Source organism: Euleptes europaea, chromosome 17, assembly GCF_029931775.1.
Source record: "Euleptes europaea isolate rEulEur1 chromosome 17, rEulEur1.hap1, whole genome shotgun sequence".
Taxonomy (NCBI): Eukaryota; Metazoa; Chordata; class Lepidosauria; order Squamata; family Sphaerodactylidae; genus Euleptes; species Euleptes europaea.
This window is the reverse complement of record NC_079328.1, coordinates 29,606,924-29,619,453: the sequence shown is the minus strand read 5'-3', so window position 1 is coordinate 29,619,453 and position 12,530 is coordinate 29,606,924. Positions and strand designations below refer to the sequence as shown.

At 45.1% G+C, this 12,530-nt stretch overlaps 1 protein-coding gene across 1 annotated transcript in view; it reads left to right on the top strand.

Moving 5' to 3' along the window:
* The window catches only part of CDYL2 (chromodomain Y like 2), a 65,671-nt gene that overhangs the window by 44,646 nt on the left and 8,495 nt on the right, over positions 1-12,530 (top strand). The window contains exons 3-4 of the mRNA XM_056862811.1: positions 3,772-3,989; positions 10,477-10,649. Of these exons, the coding sequence (XP_056718789.1) occupies positions 3,772-3,989; positions 10,477-10,649 (391 nt within the window). The remainder of the gene's footprint in view (positions 1-3,771; positions 3,990-10,476; positions 10,650-12,530) is intronic.

Below are 12,530 nucleotides of genomic sequence, written 5' to 3'. Positions count from 1 at the left end.
TCTTCTTCAAAGTATCTTGGGCAGGGAGAAAGGGGAGTAAAATCATTGAATCACTCAGCGTTGTTCTGTTACCAAGTTGGTTTTAAGCATGGCGGTAGCTCATTGTTCTCAAAGGGTTATGCGTCATAGTTCACAGATGATGCTGTATGAGCCAATAAATCATGCATTGCTATTCTTCCACTTGTGGGGTAGAGAAACAATGAAATTCATTAACATCTTCAAAATGGGATTAGGTAAACTGAAGCCCAATTTAAGGGCTTTTGTGCAGGATTCATAATCACCATCCATAATCATTATTCCACAGACTATATCTAGTCAAACTGCATTAAACGTGTTGCAGATGTGACTCATGAGGAAAATTAATTAAAGACTGCTTGGGAAAAACAGTAATAAAAATACAAATATATAAAACCTGCATGTCCGGGCACTATTAAATATTTAAAATAACTGCTTATTGTATTAATAAACAGAAGGACCAAAAAGGCAGTGGGCGTCATATAGGCTTCTGGAGAGTCTTTAATAAGCAGTCGGATTAGTGGTCCAGTCACAGATGGTATTGAATTCTTCCTTCCATTTGCCTCAGAAGCATGTAATGCAGACCTCCCTGAGTTAATTGAAAGACTTCTGTGGGTCTTTGGTTACTCCCAGAGAGACTAATTTGCTTTAAATCCCCATGATAGTGCACCACTGATGTTTAACTAAGCAAAGATAGATCTGGTATACAAAATACATCTTTTGCTTACTTATTTATTTATTGCTTATGTCTATTTATATCCTGCTTTTCTCCGGACGGGGACCCCAAAGCAGCTTGCCACACCAATCTGCCCTCCTCTACCGTATCCCCTCAAAAACAACCCTGTGAGGGTGACCTTGGGCTGCGGACACACTCCCTCAGACTAACTCACGTGTAGGGTTGCCAGCCTCCAGGTGGCTGGAGATCTCCCTCTATTACAACTGCTCTCCAGGCAACAGGGATCAGTTCACCTGGTAAAAATGGCCCCTTTGGAAAGTGGACTCTATTGCATGAATACCCCATTGAAGTCCCTCCCCTCCCCAAACCCTGTCCTCTTCAGGCTCCATCCCCAAAATCTCCAGGTATTTCCCAACCCAGAGCTGGCAACCCTACTCATTTGCCAGGCCCAAGGTCACCCAGTGAACTTCAGTAAGTCTCAGGTCTCAGCAAGAAAAGCAGGCTGTAAATGAGGTAAAATAAAATAAATGGCAAAACATTTGGACCTGGTGTTTCTAGGTCCTAGTAGGATTGCCAGCCTCCAGGTGGTGGCTGGGGATCTCCTGCTATTACCACGTATCTCCAGCCGATAGAGATCAGTTCATAGGGTTGCCAGGTCCCTCTTTGCCACCGGTGGGAGGTTTGGGGGCGGAGCCTGAGGAGGGCAAAGTTTGGAGAGGGGAGGGACTTCAATGCCATAGAGTCCAATTGCCAAAGCGGCCATTTTCTCCAGGGGAACTGATCTTTATCGGTTGGAGATCAGCTGTAATAGCAGGAGATCTCCAGCTAGTACCTGGAGGCTGGCAACCCTATCAGTTCATCTTGAGAAAATGGCCGCTTTGGCAATTGGACTCTATGGCATTGAAGTCCCTCCCCTCTCCAAACCCCGCCTGCTTCAGGCTGCGCCTCCAAAATCTCCAGGTATTTCCCAACCTGGATCTGGCGACCCTAGGTCCTAGTGTGGCACTTTAACTGTTACACCCCTCTGGCTCTCCTGTTGTTTCCTGCTGGAATCATGGCAAGTCAACCAAAGCCAAAATCAGGGGTTTTTTATTCATCCTTGTTTCAGTATAAAAATCATGAATGAACGAAGTCTCCAGTTGACACATCCAGCTTTCTTTCAGTTTCTCTATCTCAGTTTGGAGTGTTTAATCTAAGAAGTAGGGAATGAAGCTCAGCTCTTGAAAAGGGGGGAGCTTTTCCTCGCTGTTTTTGTAATCGATGCCTATTCCTTTATTATTATTCATATCAGATTTTGAGATAGGGGTTGCCAGTTTGTGGGGGGGGAAGCACAAAACAAAAATTGAAAAGGTAAAAATCAGCTTGGTTTCATCGACACCTTAAAATAGCATGCTAAATATCCTCTTTGTAATCAGCAAGTGTTAAAAGCGGAGCGGGCCCAGCATAAGTATTGTTACTAGTGAAGTGCATGTCACAGCGAGAGGCTGGATTTTCCCCTACAAATTGACTCCCATTTAGGGTTACCAACCTCTAGGTACTAGCTGGAGGTCTCCTGCTATTTCAACTGATCTCCAGCTGATAGAGAGCAGTTCCCCTGGAAAAAATGGCCGCTTTGGCAATTGGACTCTATGGCATTGAAGTCCCTCCTCTCCCCAAACCCCGCCCTCCTCAGGCTTCACCCCAAAAACCTCCCGCCAGTGACCAAGAGGGACCCGGCAACCCTACTCCCATTGATTTCAAAATGTATGACAGTACAAAGCCGACTTACACTGAGTCAGACAGTAGTTTCATCCAGCTCAGCTCTGTCCACTCCAAGGGTTCCCAGCCTTGTTGAACCTTTGGGCACTTTTGAAAACAGATAGTGGCCACCACGACACAATGGTGACCATGTAGGGTTGAAAGCTGGGGGCGGGGATATGAGGCAGGTGTGATTGACGACATCTCTACGTCACTTCGAGGTACAACCTAGAAGTGATATAGGGCATCTCTAGGAATAGCTAGAAATTCCGTGGTTTTAACAGGATTTCTGGTGATTCCTAGAGCTAGCATTTATCACTTCTGGGTTGTACACAGAAGTGACACCGGTGACTTCGCTGTTTCATTTTGTTTTTCGTCCACCGCTGCTCCGAGTGGTGGCAGACAACAGAGCTCACCAGCAGGAGGCCTCGGGCAAGCCTGCTATTTGGGGGGGGAGGGGGGATAACAAAATGGTAGATATGGGAGCTATGGCCAATTCCAAAATGTTATGAGGTTTTACAAAACACTATGTGATTCCGTCAGTTGTCCTTGTCTGATGGAGGCAGCTGTTACCCAATAGGTTCTTTCAGACACCCATAGGTGCTTCTTTCTGCCCCACTGGAGTGGAAGGAAGCCAGGATAAGATCTTTGCTTTGGGTAATAAACAAGCGGGTGCCAAAATACACATTAGTGGATGCCATGGCATTACATTGGGGTCATTGGTCTACTCTGACCTGCTGGCTTTTTCCTGCGACCTGAACTTAAAGGTAAAGGTAAAGTCCCCCGTACAAGCACCGGGTCATTCCTGACCCATGGGGTGACGTCACACACCAACGTTTACTAGGCAGACTTTGTTTACGGGGTGGTTTGCCATTGCCTTCCCCAGTCATCTACACTTTACCCCCCGCAAGCTAGGTACTCATTTTACCAACCTTGGAAGGATGGAAGGCTGAACTAAACAGAGAATAAGCTGTACGCTTTCTGCATGCAACACATATACGCTAACCCCAAGCCACAGCCCCTCCTCAAAAGAAAGAGGTTGCAGTCCTTACCACAATCTGAATAACTCCAGCCTACAAAGGCAGTATGCCTCTTTATATCAGTTGCTGGGGAGCACAGGCGGGAGGATGCTGTTGGCCACTGTGTGAACAGAATGCTGGACCAGGTGAGCCTTTGGTCTGGTCCAGCAGGGCTCTTCTTGTGTTCTCATGAAATTCAGCCACACCGTGGAGACACTGAGTAGACCTGCACTTGATCAAAGACATCAACACTTGTCTCTTGGGGGGGCGGGGGGATTGATAGCCATAATGACATGTGTCCCTTTTGGCTCTTTGCATTGAAAGGTTCTTCCCTGGCTAATGGAGGCCTGAATCTTCATAGCACTGTGAAAAGGAAACTGGAAGGGGAGAAGGATTACGTCTTTGATAAAAGGCTAAGGTACAGCGTGCGTCAAAACGAGAGCAACTGTCGGTTCAGAGACATTGTAGTGCGCAAAGAAGACGGATTCACGCACATCCTCCTCTCCAGTCAAACCTCAGATAACAATGCACTGACTCCAGAGGTATGCGAGTGACCTCAAAGCAAAGGGGAACACCCTGGAAAATGGGGGCTCGGTGATAGGGTTGCCAACCTCCAGGTGGTGGCTGGAGATCTCCCGCTATTACAACTGATCTCCAAGTGATAGAAATCAGTTCCCCTGGAGAAAATGGCTGCTTTGGCAATTGGTCTCTATGGCATTGAAGTCCCTCCCCTCTCCAAACCCCACCCTCCTCAGACTCCACCCCAAAAATCTCTAGGTATTTCCCAACCTAGAGTTGGCAACCCTACTCGATGACTCATGAGAAAGATAAAGCCGATCTTAACCTGCATTTTTGATTATTCCCTCAGTGCCAGTGAAGACGTTCTCTCAACATTCGTTGTCACTAACAATATTTTTCATAGAAGAATTAGGAGGGCGCAGATCTAGGATCCATTTACAAGTGTGTTTATGTTTCTTAAGGCTTGAACAAGTATTCTAGGTGGTTCTGCATTAGGAGGTGATTACTTTTTTCTGTCATGTTCAAATGGCAGGGTTTTTTTAGGGCCTACCAGCGGCTGGATCTTGAGATATATTATATTCTGAAATATTTTAACTTGCAGCTGTTCTCTAGGATATGATAAATCTCACCGTTTTACCATGTGGAGGAGTGGGGAATCAAACCCAGTTCTCCAAATCAGAGCCCGCTGCTCCAAACCACCGCTCTTAACCACTATACCACGCTGACGTAGCTACAGTCTTGATACTTTGCAGGCTCATTAGCAAGCCAGCTTATTCTCAAAAAGAGCATCCCAGGAAGGGTCACTCCCTGCAACCTCCTTGAATCTTCCCCAGCACCTTCTTGGCAGTCCAACAATAGCTCCATGTCCTCTGGGCTTTGTTTTCTCAAGGCAGTGGCTCATGCCACTTTATCCTCAATTAATTAAAGCTGCCTCCAAACCTGGTGATTGCATTACTGTTCGCTGCATGTATCAAAAGAGCAGAGCCAGCGTTTGCCTGCCAGAAGGCACACACTTCTGCAGCACTGTGCTAACAGGCGGGTTTTATTAGGCTTTGTGAAACTCGGCAAGTGAAGAGAAGCAGCGTGAAATTTTCGGGGCACTGTTTAAGAAGGTGACTTGATCATTAAGGGGGTCCCCTTTTATTTCTTCTGAGGTCTTCTCTTTGCAACATCGACTTTATTGTATAGATTAGGATTTCCAACCTCCAGGTAACAGCTGGAGATTTCCCACTATTACAACTGATCTCCAGCCGATAGGAATTAGTTCCCCTGGAGGAAATGGCCGCTTTGGCAATTGGACTCTATGGCATTGAAGTCCCTCCCCTCCGGTTTGACTATCCTAATAATAGAATAAATGAAAATTGGAGTATATTAGAGGTGGTTCCAGTAATGAATTGTGAGGAGACTTTTGCACAGTCGTGTATTGAATGGAAGAGGCATTGAGGAAAAATCGGAAACGGCCGCCTCCCCTTCTTTTCTTGACATTTGGAACCTGCATTTTCTCTTGTACCTGGCTCTCCTGCTGTTACAACCGATCTCCAGCCGATAGAGAAAATGTCCTCACCTGGAGAAAATGTCCACTTTGGCAACTGAACTCTATGGCATTGAAGTCCCTCCCCTCCCCAAACCCTGCCCTCCTCAGGCTCCACCCCAAAAACCTCCCTCCAGTGGTGAAGAGGGACCTGGCAACCCTAGTAAGGGTAAAAACAATAGATGGTCCAAGCCAGTCCCATCTCACCAGATCTCAAAAGCTAAGTAGGGTCAGCCATGGTTAGTACTTGGGTGAGAGACAAACTACCCCTATTCACCTGTTGCCTTGAAAACCTACAGAGTCACCATGAGTCGGCTGCAACTTGACAGCCCTTTACACACACACACACACACTCTCACACAAACAGTGGCAATGAAATCCTTACCAATCATCTAATAGAGTTACTTACATGCCTAAATGCACACATCCGCAACAACCCCATAAATAAATCAAGCTCCAAAAAGTTCTGAAGTATGATCTTCTCTCGTGAACAGAAACGTGATTCAGAGAAAGGTTAGTATTGGAATGACAGGCCTATTATTTTTATCATACCAGTAGGGTAAGCCCTTTTAAAATATTTTACGAGTGTTTTATGAATAATTTCAAAGTTGTAGTAAATTGAGATGTAAATTATTCCATCTTCTCTGTGGCTTTTATTGCTCCCTTTCTAGAATTTAAAGTGTCACCAACCACCCAGCTATACATAATAAATAAATGTGCTCTGTGTCTGGCGCGCAGGAAGCGATGAATTCCCAGCGCCCTTTGATTTTAGATCACACCGAATGAAAGAGCAAAGAAGCCTCTTCCTTACCAGGCATTTATTGATTTCATTGACACCAGGCAGCCGTTAATCTGTTAAATCAGTTCATTCAGAGTGTTGCTGATTTGTAAGTCTTTGTGCATGAAAGAATCGCACTTCTTTGCTAAATACACGTACTCAGGTTGGAGGCAGGGAATTGTTTTGAAGTGAGTTGAAAGTGGCATGCTAAATGCCCTGCACCTTCATCTACAGCCAGATTTCTTTTGCTGTGACTGGCCAAACAGGATTCACAGGGTTTCAAAACACTTGAGAAACCTGCCAAGCCTGTTGGTCTATTGGTGAAAGTGTACACCATTGGTCTATTCCTTTGGGTGCCCCAAGTGATCTGAGTTGCTGTAGCTTGCACTGACCATTCCACTGCTTCGTTCTTTTGAGTTTAGACATGCTTTTAAAGAAAAAGAAAGGTGGCATCCACAGTGTTGGATCTTTTGCTGTTGTTGCGCTAGAGCAGTCGCTCATTTCCGGGATTGTCTCATCCACGGAGTAGAATCCAGTTGTGGATGACTGCTGTAGCCACAACGACAAGGCAATATCCGCATCCACCCAAAGGCAGAACAAAATGTAAGTGAAAAATATATAGAGATGACAGCACCCAGCAGCAAAAGGAAACATAATTCCCTTAAAAGGTAAAGGTAGTCCCCTGTGCAAGCGCCGGGTTATTACTGACACGTGGTGTGATGTCACATCCCGACTTTTACTAGGCAGAGTATATTTATGGAGTGGTTTGTCATTGCCTTCCCCAGTCATCTACACTTTATCCCCAGCAAGCTGGACACTCATTTTACCAACCTCGGAAGGATGGAAGGCTGAGTCAATCTTGAGCCGACTTCCGTTGGGATCGAACTCAGGTCGTGAGCAGAGCTTTTGACTTCAGTACTGCAGCTCACCACTATGCGCCACGGCGCTCTGTAATTCCCTTACTGTCTAGAAAAAGGGGGTTCCAGCGGGGATGGGAAATTTGGCTCAAGCTATAACCACATGGTGCAGTTTGCCCCAGTACATCCCCAGATGAGTCTGCCAGTGCGGTGTGGGAGTTCCATGCTTCCCAGACACCCATGGACCTGATTCAGATCATGACCATGGGGGAAAGAGGCTTAAGCTTGACCACCACCCGTGCTTTGTGCCATTTCTCTGACCTAAAATGGCCAAGGAGCCACAAGGAGCCCAGCAAGGGAAACAACATGTGCCGACGGTCATTTTAATGCGTGAGCCACCTTGTCGTGCTACTTCTGACTGGAAGGCATTCCAAAAATTTAATCAGTAAATCAGTGAAAGAAGGGAAGGAGACAAACACACACATTTAAAAAAAAAATTCAAAGCACACCGGAAGCTGCCTTATACCGAATAAGACCATTGGTCCATCAATGTCAGTACTGTCTACTCTTACTGGCAGTAGCTCTCCAGGGTCTCAGGTGGAGGCCTTTCACATCACCTACTCCCTGGTCCTTTTAACTGGAGATGCCAGGGATTGAATGTGAGACCTTTTGCATGCAAAGCAGAGGCTCTTCCACTGATCCATAGCCCCTCCCCAATTCCTATCTTGCAGCTTTGGGTCAAAGTTAGGTCATGAATTGGTACAGGTTGAAGACAGCCAGGGTGCACCACAAGTAGTGATGTCATGGTTGTACCAGCTTCGATACAACAATGCCCCATTAGTCCAATTTCCAACAATCCCAGTTCAGATACCTTTATTGGCATATCCAACATTCATCCGAGTACAGTAAAAACGTAACATAACTTATTAAAAAGAAGAGCGTCCAACAATCCATGTTTGATTATTTATTTGTCCTGCCTTCCATCCAGAAAAAAATTTACTTTTGGATTTGATTGTTGTTGTTTTTTGCAGTCAAGTCGTAGCTGACTTATGGTGACCCCGTCAAGCAAGATTGAGAGGTGGTTTGCCATTGACTGCATCTGTGTAGCGACCCTGATATTCCTTGGTGGTTTCCCATCCATGTACTAACCAGGGCCGACCCTGCTTAGCTTTGGAGATCTGATCGGGCTAGATAGGCAGCCCTCCCGCCCAGTTTCTCCTTTTATCAACACAGTTGAAACTAGCATCCGGTAACTGTAGAGCATAATCAAACAGCAAATACCTGTCTAAAAATTATTAATCTGTAAGTTAACTGACATTTGGCATCAATATTTCTAAAAGCCCCTTGTTTTTTTCAACTGTGGTGAAATAGAAATTTACAAGGTGGTGGGAAAAGCCATCAAATTGCAGCTGACTTATGGCAACCCGTGTAGGGTTTTCAAGGCAAGAGACAAACAGTGATGGGCCGTGGCTCAGTGGTAGAGCATCTACTTGACAGGCAGAAGGGCCCCAGGTTCAATCTTCGGTATCTCCAGTTAAAGGGACTAGGCAAGTAGGTGATGTGAAAGATCCCTGCCTGAGACCCTGGAGAGCCGCTGCCGATCTGAGTAGACAATACTGACTTTGATGGACCAAGAGTCTGATTCAGTATAAGGCAGCTTCATGTGTTCATGTATTCTTGTATCTCCATGTAACAACCCTGGACTTCCTTGGTGTTCCATCCAAATACTAACCGTGGCCTACCATGCTTAGCTTCTGAGATCTGACCAGATCAGGCTAGCCTGGGCCATCAGGCAATGTATATAAATTTACTTAAATAGATTCTTGTAGGTTATCCGGGCTGTGTGACTGTGGTCTTGGTATTTTCTTTCCTGACATTTCGCCAGCAGCTGTGGCAGGCATCTTCAGAGGAGTAACACTGAAGGACAGTGTCTCTCAGTGTCAAGTGTGTAGGAAGAGTAATATATAGTCAGAAAGGGGTTGGGTTTGAGCTGAATCATTGTCCTGCAAAAAGTATCAAAGGTAATGTGCTAATCATTGTCCTGTAAGTATCAAGATAATGTGCTAATTAGTGTGTGGTATGTTAATATGAAACCACTGTATCCTGAAGTGATCTGTTAATGTGTGAAAGCCAAAGCTAATCTGCAAAGCTAATCTGAGAGACACTGTCCTTCAGTGTTACTCCTCTGAAGATGCCTGCCACAGCTGCTGGCGAAACATCAGGAAAGAAAATACCAAGACCACGGTCACATAGCCCGGATAACCTACAAGAACCAATGAACTCTGACTGTGAAAGCCTTCAACAATACTTAAATAGAATTTACATTTGATTAATCAATCACTATGCGTTGGTTAAAAGACAGGAGATGAATAAACTCCAATGCCTTTAACTGGTTAACAGCCCTTGTGACATGGGTATAATACTGGCCTACCTTGTGGGATTGGTATGAGGATTTCAGCCAATGTCACTATACCCATGACGCATTTGAAGCTTTTAGGAGAAGCACCGTTATCAAAATCTTGCCCACCGACGCTCTTCCTGTGCCCACACAGCCCCACAATGCCATCAAGTGGCCACCAAACACAAGCCATGCAAAAAATATATTTTTTTGTAAAGGTAAAGGAGATAACTACTTCTAGGACATCTCAAGAAACCTTAGCAGGCCAGGTTACAGCCCACTTACCTTAATTTGCCTATTTCTATGCCCATTTTTGCATGGTCAATTTCAATGCTCGCTCAAAGCTCTTTTTAAAAATGCGACTTTAAAAATGCCTTTTCACGGTCCCAACGCAAAAGGAGAAGTTCCACTCCCCCCACTCGCCTGCTCCTTTGTTCCTGTTTGCATAGCTATTAGCATATGCATAGCTAACGCACCTCTGTTGTTTTGCATCGTTCCTTGAGGGAGATTCTTCGCGGCAAACACCAAAGGTCGCGTTAAATGGCCTCTTTAGTAATGCGAAGCAGGTAAGCACCGGCTTCGCAGTCACTTCCGGAACGACGGTCCAGCATGCAAAATTCAAAAAAAATATGCAGGGCAATTCAACCTGGAACGCGCTGCTAATTACCATGCAGAAATGGCCTATGGCAACTGCTGTTGCCTTTGACATTGGAAAACATCCCATTAAAAAGGCATAGATGTGAAATGAATAAAATGGAGGTTTGAGTAGTTTTTTTCAAGGACACAGAGAATTCCAAGCTCCTCACACAGGCATGAAAATTATATGGGTCAAAGCAACATCAGACAAAAAGCAGGCACCTACTGTTTTGGCAAGGTTTGAGGACCGTGATCTCGCTGGGTGGCACAGGTCAGTCAAAGCCACACTCAACTTTTTTCTTCTCTGCAGATCATGAAGGAAGTTCGGCGAGCACTGTGCAACGCGTCGGCAGATGACAGCAAACTCCTGCTCCTCAGTGCAGTGGGCAGTGTCTTCTGCAGCGGCCTAGATTACTCCTACTTGATTGGCAGATTATCGAGTGACAGAAGAAAGGAAAGCACCAGGATTGCAGAAGCAATAAGGTGACTTTGGTGTGCTGGGGTCACTCAATTTCAAAACGCAAAGTGTTGGGGATGGATGGATGGATGGATGGATGGATGGATGGATGGATAGATAGATAGATAGATAGATAGATAGATAGATAGATAGATAGATAGATAGATAGATAGATATGTTCATTTGTTACAACCATAGATCAACCAAGACTGACACACAGAGGGAGTCATTATAGATGGAATCATAGAGTTGGAAGGGACCACCAGGGTCATCTAGTCCAACTCCCTGCACAATGCAGGAAATTCACAACTACCTCCCCCCCACACCCCCAGTGACCCCTACTTCATGCCCAGAAGATGGCCAAGATGCCCTCCCTCTCATCATCTGCTTAAGGTCATACAATCAGCATTGCTGACAGATGGCCATCTAACCTCTTCTTTAAAACCTCCAGAGAAGGAGAGCTTACCACCTCCCGAGGAAGCCTGTTCCACTGAGGAACTGCTGTAACTGTTAGAAAATTCTTCCTAATGTCTAGATGGAAACTCTTTTGATTTAATTTCAACCCATTGGTTCTAGTCAGACCTTCTGGGGCAACAGAAAACAACTCGGCACCATCCTCTATATGACAGCCCTTCTAGTACTTGAAGATGGTTATCATATCCCCTCTCAGTCTTCTCCTCTTCAGCACACCTACATACAGTAAAATTTCAGAACCATATAACTAACAGGATTTCAATAGTGCACACATAATTTTAAAAAAAAAGACTTAACCAGCCGCTTCCTTGTTGAGCAAGCTAAGGAGCAAAAGTTGACCACCTTAAAGGTGGTTTTGTTACAACAATCAGAGAGGAGGAGAGAAATATAAAATTCATCAGGTCTGCCTGGAAAATTTGATAACACTGGAGTTATGTAGACACCGACTGCCCATATACAAAGGACAATACACTAACGTGTGGTCGACTGTTTCAACCTTGTACAATTGGCAGGGGCAAACATGTTCAGAGTAATGGATATGTATGTATCTCCTTTCCAAAAATGCTGATGGTAACGCATTAAAGCTGGCCAAGGTGATACGTGTGGTTGTGTTCTTTTGTGTCCAAAAAAAGGGAATGCTGCATATTTATATGAGGATTAGATGCCACCAACTATAACCGTGCTTAGTGATAAAAGAAGGTTGAGGCTAATTCTCAAGTGCACATGGATCTCTGGACCAAGGGCCCCATGTGCAAAAGTTCCTTTAAATTCAATTCTAAATTAGGAAGGAGAATTTTAGCCCTTATGAGCTAGGTCAACTAGGGCCCAGCCCTGGAACAAGATAAATGTGGTGTTTTTCCATTTTCACTATTCTCTCCAGCCAACTGAGAGTTACCTCCCAATCCTTGCTAATATATTTTCTGGATACGGCGATTAGCATCTTCCTGAAATATATGAAGATGCAGCTAAAATGTGACAAGTTGGTCCTTCCTTGTCTAAGAGAATATAGCTTTTCACATGGGTGCCATGATACTCACCAGTGTATTTCCTGGTACCCACTCTCTTCTCCCCCAAAACAAAGAGCCAGTACGGCTTTCCTCTGTTTTATCGGAGCGGGACATGCTTCAGAAGTCAGGAGACATTATTTTTGTGGACGCAAGGAATACCCATTTGGAAACAACTGCCACCCATCTTAAGAAGACCCTCGACTTGGAACTTTCTAACATTTTCTGCTTAGCCCCAGCCCCTATGGAAGCCATATTATGGATTTCTGCCCCATCCATAGCAGCCATTTTGTGGTGGACCCTGGTACCTGCTTTCAAAATTCCACAAGGGCCCACAGATTCAGCAAAGATGGGGACTCCTGACCTAGAAGAACCATTGCTTAGGGCGGACCCATACATTACATGGCAGAAGGGCCAGGTTTGCTATTC